A 21344-nucleotide genomic window follows, 5' to 3' on the forward strand; every position below is an offset into this window, starting at 1 on the left:
AAACGAAAGACACAAGAAAGACAAGATGGGGCTTCCCTGGGGGTCCAATGGTTAGCAATCTGCCTGCCAAGGCAGGGCACATGGGTTGGATCACTAGTCTGGGAAGCTTCACGTGCCGTGGGGCAACTAAGCCCGTGAGCCACAACTACTGAGCTCACGTGCTGCAACCAGTGAAGCCCATGAGCCCTAGAACTCGTGCTCTGCAACAAGAAGAGCCAGCGCAATGAGAAGACGCCCATGAACCCCAACTACAGAATGGCCCTCACCTGCCCAGTCTTGAGAAAGCCTGTGCACAGCCATGAAGACCAGCACAGCCAAAAAGAGAGAAAGAAAGAAAACAAAGAATGACTTGTTGACGCTAGGTGATAATGCTTGCAGGTAACTAATATTATCTCTGCTTTTCGTGATGTTTCAAACTTTCCTTCGTGGAAAGTAAAAAAATAGAAACAAAAAGGCACCTATCAGAGAGGCGCAGACAAGTCACTGTGGAGTATCTGGAGGGCATGCTTGAAAATTTCTGTAATGCAGTATTTCAAAAAAAGACAAATGGCTTTCAGAGAAAATACAACATATATGTCAAATACATTATATCAATAAAAAGAAAGTTGTATAGGGGACTCCCCCGGTGGTCCAGGGTTAAGAATCTACCTTATAATGAGGCAGGGGGTGAGGTTCAATCCTTGGTTGGGGAACTAAGCTCCCTCGTGCCGAGGGGCAACTACTGAGCCTGAGCACCACCAACTAGATAGAAGACCCTGTGCCGCAAGGAAAATGATTCCACACACCGCAACCGAGACCGGATGCAGCCAAAACCAGACACATGGATAAAACTATGCTCCGGCGGCAGAGTGGCGATAAGAAGATTTCCCTGTTTACGCTCTAAGTAATTTTGTTTTCACTTTACAAGGAACATGCATTACTCTTCTAATAGAAATGCTTCAAAAAATTAATAAATTTTGCCTCCATTATACAGAATCTTTGCTAGCTTCATATAAAAAATTTTAAAACCTTACCTGAGGAATGTTCTTGGAGGCCATTGTTTGCAAAAGAGCCCTCAAGGCACCACTTATGGCTTCTAAAAAGTCAACGTGCTTAGCAAAATCTAAAACACAAAAGTGAAACATAAATTTGTCTTTTTCTTAGAAGAGTGAGTTTTTAGAAAAAGTCAAAACAAAGCATTGTTAAATGTTAATGTATGCTACTATAATAAAAACACCTTGATATTTAAGCCCAAACTTCCAGTGAACATCCCACTGTGAACTGAATATTTGAGTTTGAAAGATGACCACAATTGAAATAATCCTGACAGTCTTCAACTTGCAGATACTGGATTTTCACTTAACTCACACTTTAGCACACAATAGACCTGAGTGGGCCATTGTAGATGGAAGTCAGCTTGTCACTGATCACTATCACTGAGCTGAGCAGACTCAAATCAGAGTGCTGCCTGGCAACCCAAACCCACTGCCCAGCTGCGAAGTATCGCTAGTGTAGGGCCAGGCCACCATGCTTCTCTGCTTTTCAGTGGCTTTCATGGTTTTTACTGACCCAACTTCCCCTTCCCACTTTGGTTCAGTTTTACTCTTTTCTTATTGTCCCTTCTTATCATACAGGACAGAACACAACAGCAATCAACAATTATGCTAACAAAGCCATACAGCAGGGTGAGGGCCACCAGGTAAGCTGGCTCCCTCCCTGCTTCGGTGGGAAGGGAGAGTGACTGATGCATGAGATATGTTATGTCTCAGCCACCACAGTACTTCCAGTTCTACATGATTCTGCAGAAGCTTGCCACTTCCCACAAAGACATGGAGTCTATTTTCCCTCCCCTTGAACCTGGGTGGGACTTTGTGGCTTCTTCAACCAAGAGAATATGAGAAAGTGGCAGGCTGGGTGGTAGAAGGCATGACTCCCACCTGATTCACATGTGTTTGCCCTCTCCTCTCTCTCAGCTCTCGCTTTTGGAAACTAGCCATCACGTTAAGGTCACATGAAGGGGTCACCTGTGGGTGTTCTGGCTGACAGCTCCATGCTACCAGACATGTGAGCAGACAGACCTCAGACGATTCTGCCTGTCTTTCGACAGAGGCCCCCGGCTAGGGTTTCTCAACCTCAGAACTATGGACATTTTGGACCAGATCATTCCTTGTGGTATATGTGAGGTCCGCTGTGCACCAGGATATTTAACAGCATCTCTAGCCTCTACCCTTTAGATACCAGTTCAGTTCAGTTCAGTTGCCCAGTCGTGTCCAACTCTTTGCAACCCCATGAATTGCAGCACGCCAGGCCTCCCTGTTCATCACCAACTCCCGGAGTTCACTCAGACTCACATCCATCGAGTCAGTGATGCCATCCAGCCATCTCATCCTCTGTCGTCCGCTTCTCCTCCTGCCCCCAATCCCTCCCAGCATCAGAGTCTTTTCCAATGAGTCACCTCTTCGCATGAGGTGGCCAAAGTACTGGAGTTTCAGCTTTTACATGAGAATGCAAGCTCCATGAGCACAGCAACCTTGCCTATCTTGTTCATGCCTGGATACCTTGGACCGAGCACAGTGAGTGGCATTAAGTCAGTCAATAAATAGTTGTTAAAAGAAGGAAGGCCCCAAGGGCTTCCCTCGTGGTCTAGGGACTAAGACTCCAAGCTCCCAATGCAGGGAGCCTGGGTTTGACCCCTGGTCAGGGAACTAGATCCCACATGCTGCAACCAAGTTCACATGCCGCAACTAAAAATCCTGCATGCCACTACCAACTTCGAAGATCCCGAGTGCCACAACTAATACCTGGTCCAGACAAATAAATAAACAAAAATAAATTTTTTTTTTTAAATTTAGGAAAAACAAAAAAGGAACTCTCCTGAAAAAGTTCCTAAACCTCTAAATCTCAGTGTCCTTATCAGGAAAGTGGGGTGATAAAGCCTAGCTCATCAAACCTAGGACTTAACAGATCCTCAAAAGCTGGCATAAAATTGTTACTATTAAACTTCCGAAAGTTACCATACTGGCTCTGAAAAGTAACTTATGTTTGATTAAGCTATAAGTGTAACCCTGGATATTTGTGAGCTGCATATAACACAATTAAGATTCAAAATCCTAATCTAAACTACACTACTATTTTATATTATGTGAAATTCATATCTTCCCTAAATTTAGAAGATTTTTACTTAATTCATATTTCTGGTCATCTAACCCAAATTAGGGGAGGAAGTTCAAATGACTCTGCCTTTCTGACAAATTCTCAGTAAAAGGTCAGCAACACATGGTGTTGTCAAAAGAAGTTAAGTAAATGTCAAAAGAAGTTAAGCGATTCAAAATGTTTTTCGCCTCTCAACGACTTTGAGTAGGATCTAAGAATTTGCAGCACACCTAAATGTAGGTAAATAGTCAACCCGCGAGTAATCAAGCCACAAATTATTTTTAATTTTACAGACCTATTTTCAATGTTGACATGGAATAAAAAGCATATCCCAGAATGGGAGCTACGACCATTTTAACTGTAATGAGAAGAAGCTTTCTGCTTCCCAAAACCTAGGGAAACAGGGGATCCTAAACGATTTTAGAACCCATGAAATGAAACAAATGACAAACTGACCCAATTTGAAAATACAACATTGCTAAAAATCTCTTGATGTTCTGAAGATCAATATTTTAAATGAAGGAGACAAAGATATAGATGTTTTGAATGCAAGGGCCAGATTCTACTAAAAATGTTTTCCTTTTATCTCTGATGTCAGCCACAAAAAGCCTATACAGGTACGTATCACAAATTTTATAACTGTTCAGACTGTATTTAAGCATTAAGATGAAAGTAAGTTAAGTACAATACAGCTGTACCATCCTCATACATTACTTTCAAACATGGTAACACAAAAATGTAAAGAACTTTAGCCCCATTCTCCCCACCAAACTCCTCAGTAACAGTTCACATTATCCACCCAGAACTCACAGCGTTACATGACTTAATAAATCCCAAATGTCTGGGAGGACTATACAAGAGTACTGCCTCTAAATATAAAATTTCACTCTGATAAAATGGTTATGTCAAGAAAGCTGTGAAACTGAAACTTATTAAAAGATCAAAGTGTTTCATTATACTTTCCCACAATTCAGAAACTTTTCATCATTTCTCTAAGACTCGACTTGTTATGGTTTTCCTGTGACCTTTCCAGGCAATAAATGAGGATGTACCAGTGGCCACAAGCAGCCGGCTGAACTGGAAGAAGCATGCCCCAGTGTTTTCTCTCTAGCAGGGGGCAGAGCACATGCACTTACTTCCTGTGAAATAAACCCTTCATGCCGGCAGGAGACGGAGCCGGTGAGGTCTCGACTAGATTCGCACTGAGAAATGGCCCAGAGGAAAGAGACGGCAATGCAAGGGGTCACTCAAGCTAAGCACGTCTCGGGAGCATTAAGAGACCTGGGGAAGTCCTGCTCACCGGGGGCTTGGCTGTGGACCCTCCTGTGTGGCCCTGCTCCCTGCAGGGAGCCCACGGGAATGAGTGGATGGGAGCGGGCATGGGCAGTAGCGGTGCTCTACCAGGCACCCCTCCGTAGGACACTCTGCTGGGCTGACAGGAGCCATCCCCCGTACTTGCCATGCCATCCAGGAGTCTTCAGGTGTACTTCCTAAAAAAAACTGTGGCCGTTCTTCACATCGTGTGGAATCTTAGTTCTCCGACCAGGGACTGAACCTGCACCCCCTGCATTGGGAGGTGAAGTCTTAGCCACAGATCACCAGGGAAGTCCCCAGATCTCTTAGGTTTATAAGACTGGGAAAGAAATACAAAGCTTTAGTCATCACCTGACCAGCTTCCACTGACAGTCACCTCTGCACTCCAGAGCTGGCTCAGTCCAGGCTCGGAATGGGAATGGCACTGCTCATATCCTGTCTACGTCCTGTTTTAGATACGGATGGGCCTGGTTTTCACAGGATCGCACCAGCTAAAGAATACATAGCCTGAGATCACCTGAAAACTCCATCTATAATCTGACAAATGCTGACAACTATATAATGAGTTTCTGAATATTTATTTACTTAATCTTTAAAAATTAATCTAGAACTTCTAAAACAGGTACCATTAAATACACAGCACCTCTTCATAGAGAGCAAAACAGATGTCTTAAACTATCAGGGATCGGGCTTCTCTAGTGGCTCAGTGGTAACAACCTGCCTGCCAATGCAGGAGACGTGGGTTCAATCCCCGATCCGGGAAGATCCTACATGCCTCAGAGCAACTAAGCTCATGCCCCACGACTACGGAGTCTGTGCTCTAAAGCCTGGGAGCTGCAGCTACTGGAGCCCCATAAAGGCCGTGCTCTGCAACAAGAGAAGCCACGGCAGTGAGAGGCCTGTGCACCAGAACTAGAGAAAAGGCCGCACAGCAGCAAAGACCCAGCAAAGCCAAAGGAAAAAAAGAAAGAATCAGGGAACAACTCTTGAAGGACTGTTTATACAGAAACTTGTATTTAGTCAAAAGCGACCTTATTTTGATCTAAGAATTTCAGCTTTTAGATTCAGTGTTCTAAGAAGGGGAAATGTTAAAACAGTTTTGCAAAGAATTAGAGCAGATTCGTATCTCCAATATTAACCCTCACTCCAAACATACATGCAGGGTAAAGTAACGTGGAGAATTCTTCTTTACTGTGTAAAATACTCTATTTCCTCAGATGTACGAAGAGTCTCAGATGTAGAAAACAAACTTATGGTTACCAGGGGGATGAGAGGGGAGAGATAAATTGGGAAATTGGGACTGACATATATACACTACTATTTATAAAACAGATGACTAATAAGGACCTACTGTATAGCACAGGCAACTCTACTCAATACCCTGTAATGGCCTATATGGGAAAACAAGCTAAAAAAGAGCAGATATATGTATACGCATAGCTGATTCACTTTGCTGTATGGCAGAGACAAACACACTACTCCAGTAAAAAAAAAAAAAAAGGATACTATATACAGCATATTTACCTGGCTGAGAAAAGAGCAGCTGTGACAGGTGCTGTGCAAGCGTCTGAAGGGCAGCAGGTCCTCCCAGATGGTCCACATCCAGAAGGGAGACAAGGCTCTGGAGACACACGAGGGCTCTACACTGTATAGTGTTCATTCTGGAAAGGAAGAGAGAGAATGCTGTCTTGCCCTCTCACAGTCACCCGACAGGATTCAGCACTGACGCTGAACCTAGGCGTCTGGAGGTCTCAGGCAGTTGGCAAGAACACTTGAGGTGAACTGTGAATCTGACCAGATCAAACTGCTTGAGCACTCAAGGCCTCTGAGGCACAGTAAACTGATGAGTCGTATGGAATCTGCTCAAGAAAAATTTCTGTGCGTGGCAGCATGTTTAAAGCCTATTTTTAAATGTAAAATATGACCCACATAAAGCACTCAGGAATATACAGAGTTTAATAGTTTACAAAGCAAACACTGGTGCACCTAGATAAGAATGCTAGCGCTATTCACAATACTCAAGACATGAAAGCAACCTGAATGTCCATCAGCAGATGGATGGATAAAGAAGATGTGGCGTATTTATACAATGGAATCCTACTCAGCCACAAAAAAGAACAAAATAATGCCATTTGCAGCAACATAGGTGGACCAGGAGATTATCAGACTAAGTGAAGCAAGCCAGAAAAAGACAAATATATTATATTGCTTATAGGTGAAATCTAAAAAAAAAAGATACAAATGAACTTATTTACAAAACAGAAATAGACTCACATACATAGAAAACAAACTTATGGTAACCTACAGGGAAAGGCGAGGAAGGGTAAATTAGAAGTTTGGGATTAACATATACACAGTACTATATATAAAACAGATATCCAATAAAGACATACTGTATAGCCCAGGGATCTCTACTCAATATTTTACAATAACCTAGAAGGGGGAAAAAAATCTGAAAAAGAATACATATATATAACTGAATCACTCTGCTTATACCTGAAGCTAACACAATACTGGAAACCAACCCTACTTCACTAGAAGAAGAAAAAAAAAAAAAAAGAAATGTTGCTAGCACTCTCACCTACCCCCTCCCTATCACACCCACCTCCCTGACCCCTAAAGTGAAAGTCGCTCAGTCGTGTCTGACCCTTTGCGACTCCATGGACTATACAGTTCATGGAATTCTCCAGGCCAGAATACTGGAGTGGATAGCCATTCCCTTCTCTAGGGGACCTTCCCAACCCAGGGATTGAACCCAGGTCTCCTGCATTGCAGGCGGATTCCTTACCAGCTGAGCCACAAGGGAAGCCCAGGAACCATCTATGTACGCACCTCTCAATGAACTACTCACTATTTTGTGAGTGGTTCCAGTTCAGATTCTTTTTACTGCTGTATGTATTCTATTGTATGATCATGTCCGCATTGATTTATCCATTCTGCCACTGATGGACACTGAGATTGCTTCCAAGTTGGGGCAACTGTGAACCACACGGCTATGAGCATTCTCCTGCTTAGGGCACACACGTGCTCACTTCTCTAGGGAACATACGCAAAACACGGGACTAGAACTCTTGAATCTGGGGGGAGTCGGCATCTTCTATTTAATGGTCCATCATTTCCTATAATAACATAATGACAAATGGTTTTGAAAAGAGAAATGTTCTTACTTTCTAATCAAAGGTTTCCAAGTGGGGCTCCTAGAGCACACGTCAACTGCAACGCTGTTTGGAAAGGTAGTTTTGTCAAAAATCTAAATTTAAGAAAGACAGTAAGGCAAATGTTACAAGGAAAGGTTTTTTTCCTGAACACATGATTCCTTCATAAAATCCCAACTTCTAAGTGAGACGGTCAGGCTTGATGAACTTCAGCCCACCTCCAGCGCTATTCACTGTTCCACTTCCCGCATCTCACCCATCACCCACACCTGGCAGTATTAGCACACTTCCTTTGTGCACAGAAAGAATGGCTTTCTGAAACGTTCTCGATGCTCTAGAGTGAGCCCAGACTGGAAACAGATTACCTTCTTTGGGAGGAGGTGGTGGGTGAGAGCCGTGTGAACCTCATGGGACAGGCAGAGGGGAGAGAGCAGCTGCCCACCGCATTCACTGAGGGAATTCTCCATAAATGCATCGCTTTCATCACTGCTAGAAAGCTCTTCCCATTCGTCATCCGTGGGATCTGGGAAGAGTGCAGATCACACAGAACTGGACTGTTTAAGATAATCCTCATGGAAGCGCCCTCCCAGTGCTGGGGAGGATATCTAAATGTGAACTGGTAACACACCTTCACTGCAGCACATGTTCACAATGATTTCCAGAGCCGTCTGCTGAGCGGTCAGCAAAGCTATGGCTTCTCTCAGCTCCTTGTCAGTGGGCTAAAAAAAAAGAAGGCAAACAACCAACTCTCACTCCAAGGTTTAGAAAACTATTTTCAGGTGGCTTTCTTTAGTTAAAGCCCACTAAATGGTATTTGCACTTGGAATAGGGGACTTGGCGGCGGGGGTGGGTAAGCACAAGAAAAGTCGTAACGGGCTGGAAGGACAAGCAGGCATTATGGTTCCGCTTGGCACTCTGCGACACACCACTGTTCACTGGGTTCCCATCTCTCCGCATGGTTTCCCTAAGTGTTGCTTAGTTAGCTGGAGAGAAAAGATAAATATTCAGGAATTCTGAACTGAATTCACCCTGAAACTTGATATACTGTGTTAAGAAGTAGCTCAGCACACAAAGATTAAAACAAGGGTTCGTTACAGACGCCAGGCACTTATACACAACAAACCTGCTTTTAGATGCTTAGATGTCTTCTCGGAAAAGTCTGCACTAACCAGAATTACTAACAGGCCCTTATGTGACCAACAGAGCTTGGCTAAGGAGCAGATGGGTTTCCTCCATTCTGGCTTTCTTTGAAGACTGCAATAAAGCATTCCTTTAAGACTGAAGAAAAAGGGGGACTTTTTCTTGAGGAAATAAATAATGTGAATCTAACATCAATTAACAGTCTCAAAATGGGTTGCATAAATTTATATGACCTTAATTCTCAAGTCACCTATGAAAAGTGAAATAGCTATACTGATATTTCAAAGTAGTGCACATGCTAAAAAATGATGTATATTTTGTTGTCTGGATGATTCCCAAGCTCAAAAGTGTCTATTAAAAATTGTCTTTTCAATGGTTGTGCAATATTCCCTCAAATGAATGTTTCATAATTTATTTAGCATTCCTCTAGAGTGGAATAATTCACATTTGGTTATCTTATTTCCTCAGATTTACTGGATCAAAGGTTAAAAACATGTCTATAGATCCTATGACATATTTCTGTTCTCCTTTTCCAAAATGTTCATACTCATTTATAATCCTCTAGCAACTTCCTGTGCAATGAATTAACTATAATTTTGAAACACACTGTTAAAAAAAAAAAAAAAGCAGACTGCTAATTTAGTAGATAGACTTTAGGAATCCCTATATTTATGTTCCTTTTATTACAGGCAAGAATGTATCCAAAATTTATTCTTCTGCTGTGCTGTGCTGAGTGGCTCTGTCCTGTCTGACTCTTTGAGGTCCCATGGACTGTAGCCCACCAGGCTCCTTCCTCTGTCCATGGGGACTCTACAGGCAAGAATTCTGGAGTGGGTTGCCATACCCTCCTCCAGGGGATCTTCCCAACCCAGGGATCGAACCCAGAAAATTTATTCCTATTCACTTCATCTGTGTATGATGAGACTCTAAATAAGACACACCCTTGCTGGCCTCTCATCTACTTAACATGTATGAAGATCTGGCATGAAACAACTCTGAAAGAAGTTCCATTTCTTTACCTGACTTTCCTGCTCAGAACAATCCCCTGCTTCTTACTGTTATCAAACTGACATAAAGAACCAAGCTAGAGGAAATGTTATGACAGCTGAGATTTGCTTCAAAGTATTCAGTAGTGAGAGGGGAGAGTGGGTAGGAAAGGAGATGAAAGAAAATAGACCATGATTTGATAATTGCTAACTCTGGAAGCCAGGTAAGGAGTGTTCTACTTCTGCAAGTTATGGCAACAACTTGGGTTGGTTCTCTCCTTCCAGGTTTGTGATTACACTTGCACACCCACTGGGCAGCGTGAAAAGACCTGAGCTGCCTGCCTGTGAATCTGTATTCCTGGCACACGGCAGCACGATGCTTAGCACCCTACTGGCACCAAAACACCGGCTGCCTGACCAGCATGTTAACCATCCAGTCTGCTCAGCCACGGTGACAGACTTTAAAAAGCGAGCTTCTGTTAGGAGAAAACACTGCATTTTCTAAGCACCAAAATTCTACCTGTAAGTAATACCTGAGAACGTGCATCTCTAGATAACAGTTAAACACTGATACTTTCAAATAGTGGCACTTCATCTTGGTGGACTGGGATCCCAATCCCCACTCACCCATTCCCTGGAGGGTCCCCCGGAAGCAAAGCTGGAGATGGGGCAAACCCGCAGGGGTGGTTCTTCCCCCACCCCCAGCCAGGGACGTCCCATCTCTCAGAGTCCCCAGGCAGCCCAAGTGGAATTCCCACTGCTCCCCTGATGGGATTTTGGGGTGGGGAAACGCAGTATAGATGTGTCCATCAGGATAAAGTGACCTGGTCAGCACAATGCCAGCCCCTGCAGAAGAGCCTCCGAGCGCCGATCTGTTACACCTGACGTTCCACACGTGGACCCCAGATCTGTAACTTACCTCCACGTGGCACCTGAGAAGAGGTTGCTGGGGTTCTATCAATACCCTTTGGGATGAAAAGGCTCACAGCTATGCCTCTGTCTATCTTGTTTACCGACTTTAAATTCTACCCACTCTGACTCAGATGCACAAGAGAGATATGATATTGAGTTGCCAAGCAACTCAAGGGCAGGATGGACTTTTCATTTTTGTATTCAACCCAGCACTTAACACAAAGCTTTGCACCTAACAGCCATTCATGGGGTCTGAGAAAACAGCTCTTAACTACATTTGAGTGCTTTAGAACACCACCAGTTCAGCTTTACAAGACTACGTGAATGTAAGAAGGTGGTACACTGATGAGTTTATGCCCATTATGAATTCTTTAGGGACTTCCTTGGCGTTCCAAGGACTCTGTGCCCCTAATGCTTCTAATTAATGCTTCTAATAGGACTCTGTGCTTCTAATGGGTTCAATCTGTGGTTGGGGAATTAAGATCCCACAGGCCATGTTGCTGCTGTTGTTCAGTACTAAGTCACGTCTGACTCTTGTGACTCCACGGACTTGTAGCCCACCAGGCTACTCTGTCCACAGGATTCTCCAGGCAAGAGTACTGGAGTGGTTGCCATTTCCTTCTCATGCAGGGGATCTTTCTCACCCAGGAATCAAACCCAGGTCTCCTGCATTGCAGGCAGACTCTTTACCAACTGAGCTATGAGGGAATCCCACATGCCATGTGGTATGGCCAAAAAATAAAAGAAATTTTAAAGAATTCTTTAAAAACAAATCTATCCAAACTCGAAGACACTGACTTAAGACACTTCTCAGATTCAGTTTCTCATACACGAATCAGGACAGGCCACATGTGCGACGGTAGAGGGGGTGAGAGGACATCACTAGAGTCCTTCCAGTTCAAGCATGACCATCCTTCCCTAGAATGACTTCGGCAGCCCTGACCGGTTCTCCCGCCTCCAGGCCCCTCGAACAACGCTAACCTGCTTTCACCACGCTGTCTGCCCCATCCTTTCAGACAGCTCAGGTGTTCTGTCCGCCAAGCCTCTTCTGAGAGTCTCTTCCTTTCTGCTCCCGTCAGGGCTGAGTCAGCTGTGCCTGCTCTCTCAGAAGTCTGGGCACAGACCTATCACTGCTCTTAGCACAGGTACTGTGATAAGTTAGAATCACGTGTCCATCCTTACAAGATGGAAAAGGTCCCTGAAGACAAGAAATATGTCTTATCGTCTTTCTGCCAGTAGCCTCTGGCACAGTGCCTGCCACACAGCGTGAGCACGGAAAACGCGCACCTGGATGAACAAAGCCCAGCTCGCCGTCCTCCCTGGCTTTCTGATGACTTGCTTTCTTCCTCGGGAAACATGTTTTCCCAAAGAACAGCTCCATCTCTGCCGACGGGCTCAGCTGAAAAGTTGCCTGCGCTGGAGACTGGTCACCCACACTCTGACATCACACCCAGCCAAGTAAGCCACGATTATCCAGGCTGCAAACCTACAAACCGTCATTAATTCTCATGGTCACTCTGCCTCCTCTGCTCAACAGCAGTGGGCAATATAACTCTGGCTTGCTACTTTGGCTCAGTAAGGCTAAACTCTAAAGCAGAAGAGACAAGGATGCAAGGGACTATCTGAGCCAAGTAAAATCCTTTAGTATAGAGACAGTCTGGGGGAGAGTAAGAAACTTAAGTGAGACACAAATGTTAGGAAGGGGACCACATATTTTTTTTCTTGACCACACCATGCCACATGAAGTATCCTAGTTCACTGACCAAAAGTCAAACCCATGTCCCTTGCCTTGGGAGCTCAGACTCTTCATCACACGACTGCATGTTTCTGAAATATTGCAAAAGTACTGGTCTACCCATCTTTCAACTCCTCTACTATATAAATGTTTCATCTCAGATTTTTTTTTCTCCTTTGGGAGCTGATGTTTTAATGAGAATTAATAGGAAAACATGGCTGTTTTTACTGAAATTCACTTCATAATTAATTGTTACAACATTTTCCTACGAAGCTTAGGATATCTATTAAAAGAAAATAGCTGTCTTAATCTATGCTTGAAAGCACCAATCTGACTTACTGGAAGTAAATCTGAAATGAACGTTTTCCTTCTGACTTTCCTTCTATGAGGAATTTCTTCCATTTCATCGTCTTCCATCAGATCATCACCATTAGCATTCTGTAACGTGTCCTCGGTCTCTGCAGCGGTTTTTATCCTTTGAGTTTCAGCCTCCTTCATCTGAATAACCGTTTCGCCAGCATCCATTTCCAGAACTTCAGATAAGATCTTTAGTATGGCATTTATGATTTCTGCCTGACTCCTGGATGGAATAATGTCCTTTAGATTCCAAATTGTGCCTGTGGAAAAAATTGAGCATGAGGACAGAGAAATCGACTGTGAAATCTTTTATTAAATACAGTGTCTACCTTATTGGTTCTATAAGCTCAGGCATAATTTCAAGAAATCTCAGTCCTACTGCCTTTGTTGAGTTCTTATTAAATGTCAAAAAGCTCTGCCCAGAGGCAGCTCCCTATACTGCAGCGGTCCTTCATAATCGTCTCCCATTCCTGGCTTACAATGCCTTGCCCTGATAGAGAGCCAACAGACCGAGAGAACACCGATCGAGTTTCTTTCACAATGACAAACTAAGTTGCCTCGGCTTTCTTTCATCTTAACCTGAGATGCTCTCGTGAGCAGTTTCTTACAGTCCAAGAGGGGAAAGGAATGCATTAAAATTCCAAGATCTCACGGACAAACCAGGGAGCAGGTTCTTGGTATTGCACTTGTGAAACCAGAACAATAGCTACTGCTAAGTACACTAATTTTTAAAAATGGGACAAAATTAAAATAGTTCTGGGGTATATTCTGCTATGTTAAAAAAGAACTGAAAGGAGTCAGACAGATCATCTGAAGATCCACATTAGCAGCATTATTCAATAACTAAAGACTGGAAGCAACCCAAGTGTCTAACCAGGGATGGATGAACATACACAGGGAGCTGTTTAATGTGTACAGTGTTTCAGTTTTGCAAGATGGTTACACAACAACGTGGATATACTTAACACAACTGTACATTTAAAGATGCTTACTGCTGCTGCTGCTGCTGCTAAGTCGCTTCAGTCATGTCCGACTCTGTGCGACCCCATAGACGGCAGCCCACCAGGCTCCCCCGTCCCTGGGACTCTCCAGGCAAGAACACTGGAGTGGGTTGCCATTTCCTTCTCCAGTGCATGAAAGTGAAAAGTGAAAGTGAAGTCGCTCAGTCGTGTCTGACTCTTAGCGACCCCATGGACTGAAGCCTACCAGGCTCCTCCATCCATGGGATTTTCCAGGCAAGAGTACTGGAGTGGGGTGCCATTGCCTTCTCTGTAAAGATGTTTAAGAAATATCATAGAGCAATTATCCTCCAATTAAAAAAAATGGTTAAGAAGCCAGGGAGCTCTCTGCTGGTCTAGCGGCTAGGATTTGGTGCTTTCACTGTGGAGGCCAGGTTCAATCCCTGGTTGGGAAACTAAAGATCCCGCAAGCAGAGCAGCGTAGCCAAAAAAAGAAAAACTTCAACAATGGTTAAGATGGTAAATTTTATTTTGTGCGTATTTTATCAATTTAGGGAAAATACAAAACATCTCTCAAGATAAATTACCCTTGAAGCCCAAACAAAGGGCAAAAGGAAAATACACAGTAAGTTACCTACTACTTACACGCCATCAGATTATTTCTGTATTCAGAAATTCTGGGGAGAGGCACTGGGGGTGAAGATCTTATAGGAAAGTGAGTGGTCATGTCTTAGATGCCTGCAGTCAACTTCTGAACTCACTGCTTCAAAAATAAGAGGGGGTCCTGACAGCACAATTTCTCTATCAGACAACAGGAGCTATTAAATTGAAAACACGTCTAATCTTCTAAGGCTCTGAAATTATGCAGAATCACTTGAATTAAAGGTTTCCATTTAAATATTAAAAATTTGAGAACAGACATAAGCACAGAAAGTCCTGAAGTGGTGAAATGGGGGACTGATTGAATTTTGGCCTCTCCATCTTTGCCTGCTACAAGTTACTAAAATGCACACTATCGCAAGTGGTTAACTTTTACCTGCCACCAATGTCTTCAATAGAAGATACTCCATGGAATTGACAGGAGAAAGCATTGCTGATTCCAGCACATGCAATGCTGGGGTACTGAAAGATTTCAGTAGCTCTGGGTTATCTTCGGTCACCGTCTGCAAACAATATGCTATAGAGACAAAAATCAAATATTCAGAAACAAGTGAATTCCGCTAGGATAATTTAAACCAAAATGACTCATCAAAAAAAACTGCATCTTTACAACTTCTCTGGACACATTTTGTAAGAGACTCACCCTTTTCCTCAAACATAGTTTGTGCAAATGAGGCTTCCCAAATTATCAAAGCTATAAAAGACTTTTCTTTTTTCTTAACTTATAATCCTTTACAGAACTATACTTTCATAAATGAAAAGGCTCTCAATTGCCGTGACAACGTGGAATTACTATAAACATTTACAAAGATTTAGCCTCAATTTCTGTACTCGTCACAGACCAGTAGCAAACAGCCTGTAGGCTGAACACCAGTGCATGGAAAACTGTTGTCTATGACAAGTCCCAGGTTTGGGGACATTTAAAAAATTCTGCATGATCTTAAAAGTTAATTTATGATATAGCACATTTAAGAAAAACGGTATTTTATATAAAAATGAGTAAACTAAGAGATAGGTAAAGTGTTAACAGACATAGGGTTCACTTAGCACTTAACTCTTCTCTCGCAATTAAAACAAGATCATGGATTATAACTTGTAAATTAGAAATAATTAACTGGAAGTATAAAACAACTGGGACTGCATGAAAAGCTTGATGGAAGAGACCTCTGATGCACAAATGAGGAAGCCCAAATTTATTTTCTTTGAGATAGATACTGCATTCTATAAAATCCATTTCTATCCAGGTCTAAAAATTTCAAAGCAGATCATTTCCATCCAAATTAGTAGTCAAAATACATGTTATTATTGTGCTCTAGTCTGCATTCCAAAATACATTTATATACAAATCCATATGTACGCATATATGTATATATACATATATTCAAGTGTAATTTTTTTTCATTAAGAGACTAATTAAATTCACTTTAACAAAAAGCTAAGGTAAGTTGTGATTGCTAAGACAGCATGAGTCCAAAGAAAGCTATATTAATACATAGTATGGAATTTCAGTATTTCACTTTACTATATATAAGCTTTGCTTGATTTTCAAAACAGAAGCAATCTGACATTTGCCTTAAAAAAGTTATGAACCTAGCTAAGTGCCAAAGAAAATACTGCTATACACTGTAAAGTTACTTTATTCTGATCCCCTTTTTAAAAAATTCTTTAGGAAAAAAAAGAAATAACCAAATCCATAAAACTTAAAGCCCAAAACACAGAAGTGAAGTTTTTCTTTTCAAAACTATGAACTTTCCTGACATTCTTATTGTAATAAAGACTGTCCTCTGAGACTGAAAGTCACCAGCCAATTTTCTAGTTCAAGTGTTTTTAAAATCCACATTTACTCACAAGTCTCCCCTCTGCCAAATATCCCATTCTGAGAAACTGATTGAAAAGTTTTTCCCAATAGTATTTATTCCACTATTATTTTTTCCTTCTCTGTTCTATTTCCACTAGAGCCAAGAGAAACATTGGTAAGGGGAATACACTTCAGTAAGGGGAATAAACTTGTCCTTGCCAGGAGAAATGTGTAGTTAAATAAAAGGACAGATGCCTATTGTTATGAAGGGTTGAATAAAAAACACTTCTTATCCATTATTTCTCCACTTACCCCCCGCGTTCTGTTGAGACAGAACCCACCCCCTGGTTTGTCTCCTCCCTCTGCTGAGTGAGGGCCCCCAGTGGCTTGTAACCCCACGGATAGAAAGCGAGGGAGCCAAGGCTGCTAACGCTGCCAGACTCCTGTTTTCCCTGTCTGGAAGGGAAGCAGGCCTATATGAAATTGCAATCACTTATCTTCCTCTCTCAAAAAAAGCAGAGGTTATCGTCTACATTCCAATTAACTTTGGCTCAAGGCCTGGCAGTTGTGGGTTACTGCTTCTCCGTAAATGGGAGATGAAAACTTTCAAGAGTTAATAAAAACTTCTAAGAATGTTCAGGCATTAGAAACCACATATGCTCACATAATCCTTTTCCTCCCTCTTAGAGACAAGAGCAGGAAAACTGCATGAGTAAGTAAAGAATTAATCACACATTTTAAAAGATTCAGAATAGAACTCAGTGATGCATTTATATACAATGAGAAAAAAAATCACTGCCATAGAATAAATAAGTTATGTCTGAATAAAAAATTTTGAATAGGGCACACAAACTTTTCTTTACTTACCTACTGAAATAGCCAGGTCAACATTGGTGGAAAACCTACTTAAATACTTTAATACAATCTCCAAACACCCTTCTTTGTTGAATATAGATACTGCTCTACTACTGCATTCACTAAATGAAAGGGGGGAGAAAAAGTTTTACTATTCACATTTTAACATTAAGAAATCAACTACAGAAATTCATGAAAAAATAATGAGGCTTTATAAAGAACCGGAATTGTAGTCAAACCCCCACCATTTTTACAGATGAAGAAATTAATGCCCATTCCTAGTCACTGTGCATGAATACAGCTGGCTATCTGAATTTTTATTCCCATCACAGTACAATATATTAGCCAATCTCTTTACCTACATGCCAGCTTCCTTACAGGAGGTTAAAGATGGAAAAGATCTTAGAAATCATTTGCTTCAATTCCTCTTTTTGTGGATAAGGAAACCCAGACCCCCAAAGGTGAAGTGATCTGTCTAATGATCATACATTTTGTTAGTGGTGAGTCCCTGGATCCAGTCTGTCTTTCCACTATATCACAGTAATAATAAATTAAAGTAAGGGTTAAAGGCCTCTATTTTTATCATACAAAAAGCACAAGTTTAAAAGAAAGTAAAAATAAGTTTTAATTTTTCCATCTAGACTGCTATAATGATAACATTCTGCAATCTTCGACAGAGAAACTCTCACCAAAATATATTTTTGAAATTACAGTATCTTCTAATACAAGAATCAGAATTAATGCAATTGCTGTTATTAATTGACATATATGCTAAATATAGGGTAAACAGTTACTGATAATTATTACAATTTTATTCGTGGTTCCAGAGAATATTCTTCTAGACATACCACACACACACATGGCAGATTAGCCACTGACAGAGCTGACTAAATGGTTAAATCCAGTCCTGTCGTCTAAAGATAAACTGCTTTCTGTCTGCGTTATCCACCTATCCCTCCATCCATCTAGTCACTACGACACTGCTATGAACCTCCCCTCAAGAAGCCCACAGCAAGCTCAGGTACAGTCAGCAAAATAAAGCATATATCTGTTAAGATAATAAAACATATACATGTGTAAACATAATTTAAATGTAAACTATGCAATGGGAAGTGTTAAGAGCTATGAAAACCAGAAATGATAGAGACAGGGCTCACGGGCACTCAGGAAAGAAAGATTACTGGACCACTTTTTCAGGTGCTTTTCAAAGAAAATTTTTTTTAAATTTCCAAATTAAAAAATTAAAAAAGAAATTGCAGATTCAACAATTTATATAAGTTAAAGTCATTAGAAAAACAGCACGCACTAGCTTGCTTGAATGCCATTTCCTCAAATCTGCTGCTGCTGCTGCTAAGTCGCTTCAGTCGTGTCCGACTCTGTGCGACCTCATAGACGGCAGCCCATGAGGCTCCCCCATCCCTGGGATTCTCCAGACAAGAACACTGGAGTGGGTTGCCATTTCCTTCCCCAATGAAGGTGAAAAGTGAAAGTGAAGTCGCTCAGTCGTGTTCGACTCCTCGTGACCCCATGGACTGTGGCCCACCAGGCTCCTCCGTCCATGGGATTTTCCAGGCAAGAGTGTTGGAGCGGGTGCCATTGCCTTCTCCTCCTCAAATCTGACCTATCCTATTTTCCTGGTGGAATGCATCCACTAGTTCAAAATGAAATCACAGGGACTTCCCCGGTGGTCCAGTGGTTAGGACTCTGCGCTTCCACTGCTGGGGGCCCAGGTTTGATCCCTGGTTGGGGAATTAAGACCCCTCAAGCCGAGTGGTGCACCCAAAAAAACAAAGAAAGAAACCATAGGCAAGTTTGACTGCTTGTAGGTAGTCAAGCAATGTAGGCAGCTTTCCAGGATCCAACTTAACCTTGTATTCTGAGATATACCTCTAAGAGGTCAGAAATAACCATGGCTATTGATGGAAAATAATCATGACACACTCCAGATAGAAATGTGGTCCAATAAAATGGGGCAGAAAAAAAAAATCCATGTTGTGTTTCTAGCCATCTCCATTCCTAAAAGCAAGCCCCCATCTCCAAGCCCCCTTCCACTGCTACAATGATGGAATGGAGTGTGGTCTCCTTTCTACTGGGGCCAAAGGAGCTCTTCTCAGACGTCGACTTGCCTGTCAAATGGCACTCACCAAAGTCTGTGGTTCCTGTCTCCTTCCAGATCAAAGTACCTACTGCACTGGACCTGGCCAGCTTTAAGACAACTGCTGCTTAAGGTACACAGGCAGTGGGGGAGGAAGGGATGCAGGGGCCACTAGTGACCACAATTTCTCTTATTTCTATCAGTAGCAATAAATGGATAGAAGAGTTGTAAAGCAAGGAAAGATGTAGTGGGACTTCCCTGGCAGTCCAGTGGTTAAGACTCCAAGAAGCACTGGCACAGGTTCAATGCCTGGTTAGGGAACTAGGATTCTGCATGCCACATGGAAAGGCAAAAAAATAAAAAAAGATACAGTGATGCTAGGAGGACAAGGGCTTGGGAAGGACGGTTGATCTTAGGTCACTTGACGAGATCGCCTAGCAAGCATTAACAGATGCATTAACAGATGTACAGGCCTGCCAAGGAGAACGGAGATTTGTCTGCAGTTTAACAGAGAGAGTAGAAGCCTGAGTAGTGTTGAGGCAGCAAGCTGCACCTGGAAAGCATCTTACCATATATTCCACAGCACATTTACGGCCTCGTTGGCTATGTTCTCAATAGAATTTCTGTTCTCATCTTTTTTTTTCTGAGGGGACATCTCATTTGAATCCAGTCCAGTACTACACTGTAACCAAATACCATGATTAGCACTTTTGTTCAAAAGAATAAACACACAGAAATGCAAACGGCAGTGAAGAATCACAAAAACGAAACATCAGAAATGACAGTTAACACCAGCCCATCAAGTTCTCACAAGTCACTGTACAAGCTGGATACAAAGCATTTCACATCTTAAGTGAAAATGTAAAATCAATACAAAATATTTTATTTAACGTAGTCAAGATAATATATAAGACAAAAAAAAAAATAACCCATAATAAAAGCTAATATCTATACGGCATCTTCTAAGCGCGAGGCACTATTCTAAGCATTTCATGTCGATTAAGTCATTTAATTGTCACCAGAGACCTATAACGCAGATGAACTATTATCCCCAATCTCCTGCTACAAATGGGAAACTGAGGTACAGAGAGCCTGCTGAGGGTGCAGCCTAGTATCTAGTGAAGCGGGATTCAGATCCAGGCATCCTGGCTCTGAAGTGGGTGCTCTGAATCCCTCTGCAGTTCTGCCCCCTCCTACAATCCATGACATCCTCTCAATCGGGCTTCTCAAACTTGGCACTGCTGACATTTTGAACGGGATGATTCTTTGCTGTGGTGCACGTGGGACACTTTGCTGTTGTGCCCAGTATAGGATGCTTAGCGGCATCCTTGGCCTCTATGCACTAGCTGCCAGTAGCAACCCCTCCTCCAAAGCTGTGACAATCAAAAATGGCTCCAGACATTGCCAAATGTCCCCTGTGGGGAACATCACCCCTACGAGAATTACTGTTCTAAAGGGACAACAGGTCTTGTCCCTTTGATGATGATGTCTCTTATCAAACCTGGATATTCCTCCTATGGCCTCAAGTGAAAACTACCCATCAATACAGAACAGTGGACCAGAGGCATGACAGGGGGAGAATTCCTTAATCCCTGAACTGCATCTTGCAATAAAGAAGGCACATTAGAAAATTTGAAAACTTAATCTAGTCTTCTCAGCAAATTCTTAATGTCCATGCTTGAGCTTCCTCATCTGTAAAACAGGAATAACAAAGAATACCTGCCAAATAGGACTGCTTTCAGGATTCAGGAAAATAACACACAAGACACATAATTAAGCATCGAATAAATACAAATTCGTTTCATCCTATGAAGTTTGAAGTCTAAAGGAGACAGTCGATACTTTTAGGAAGGTCTTTTCCAACAAGCAGATAAATAAAGGCAGCGGGGACAAACTAGAGACTAGTGTCAACGATGAGAGATCAGTGTTTCCAGGAAAAGAAACACAATTCCTACAGAATGTTTTGAGGGAAGACAAAATGGCACCAAAGTACTTAGAAACAAGACAAAACCCCAAACTGTTCGAGTGCGTGCACTAACAGAGACTTGGGAAAGTGGCCTACCTCTTTCAGAAGGGCAACCAGTGGAGTCATGATATCCTTCGTCACCATGTCATCACAAACTTCGAAACCGCCACAAGCGCTGAGATTTCTACACAAGAAGTTTAAAACACACCCGCTTCAGATCACATGCCAAAAAACATGCTAAGCGCTCAAGTTTATTTCTATCTCTACCCATACTTAACAT

At 42.2% G+C, this 21344-nt stretch overlaps 1 protein-coding gene and 1 non-coding gene across 3 annotated transcripts in view; one reads left to right on the plus strand and one right to left on the minus strand.

Annotated features, from left to right (window-relative positions):
• Window positions 1-21344, minus strand: part of HEATR3 (HEAT repeat containing 3) — a 36228-nt gene that overhangs the window by 12530 nt on the left and 2354 nt on the right. For both annotated transcript variants that reach the window (XM_018061951.1, XM_018061952.1), the window contains 10 exons: window positions 21161-21248; window positions 19668-19780; window positions 17016-17125; window positions 14727-14867; window positions 12714-12991; window positions 8230-8320; window positions 7967-8124; window positions 7614-7696; window positions 5971-6107; window positions 1014-1102 (listed from right to left, as the gene is read on the minus strand). In XM_018061951.1, the coding sequence (XP_017917440.1) occupies window positions 1014-1102; window positions 5971-6107; window positions 7614-7696; window positions 7967-8124; window positions 8230-8320; window positions 12714-12991; window positions 14727-14867; window positions 17016-17125; window positions 19668-19780; window positions 21161-21248 (1288 nt within the window). The remainder of the gene's footprint in view (window positions 1-1013; window positions 1103-5970; window positions 6108-7613; window positions 7697-7966; window positions 8125-8229; window positions 8321-12713; window positions 12992-14726; window positions 14868-17015; window positions 17126-19667; window positions 19781-21160; window positions 21249-21344) is intronic.
• Window positions 18682-18754, plus strand: TRNAG-UCC. The gene has a single exon. It is a non-coding gene; the product is annotated as a tRNA-Gly (tRNA).

This window comes from Capra hircus, chromosome 18, assembly GCF_001704415.2.
Source record: "Capra hircus breed San Clemente chromosome 18, ASM170441v1, whole genome shotgun sequence".
Classification (NCBI taxonomy): Eukaryota; Metazoa; Chordata; class Mammalia; order Artiodactyla; family Bovidae; genus Capra; species Capra hircus.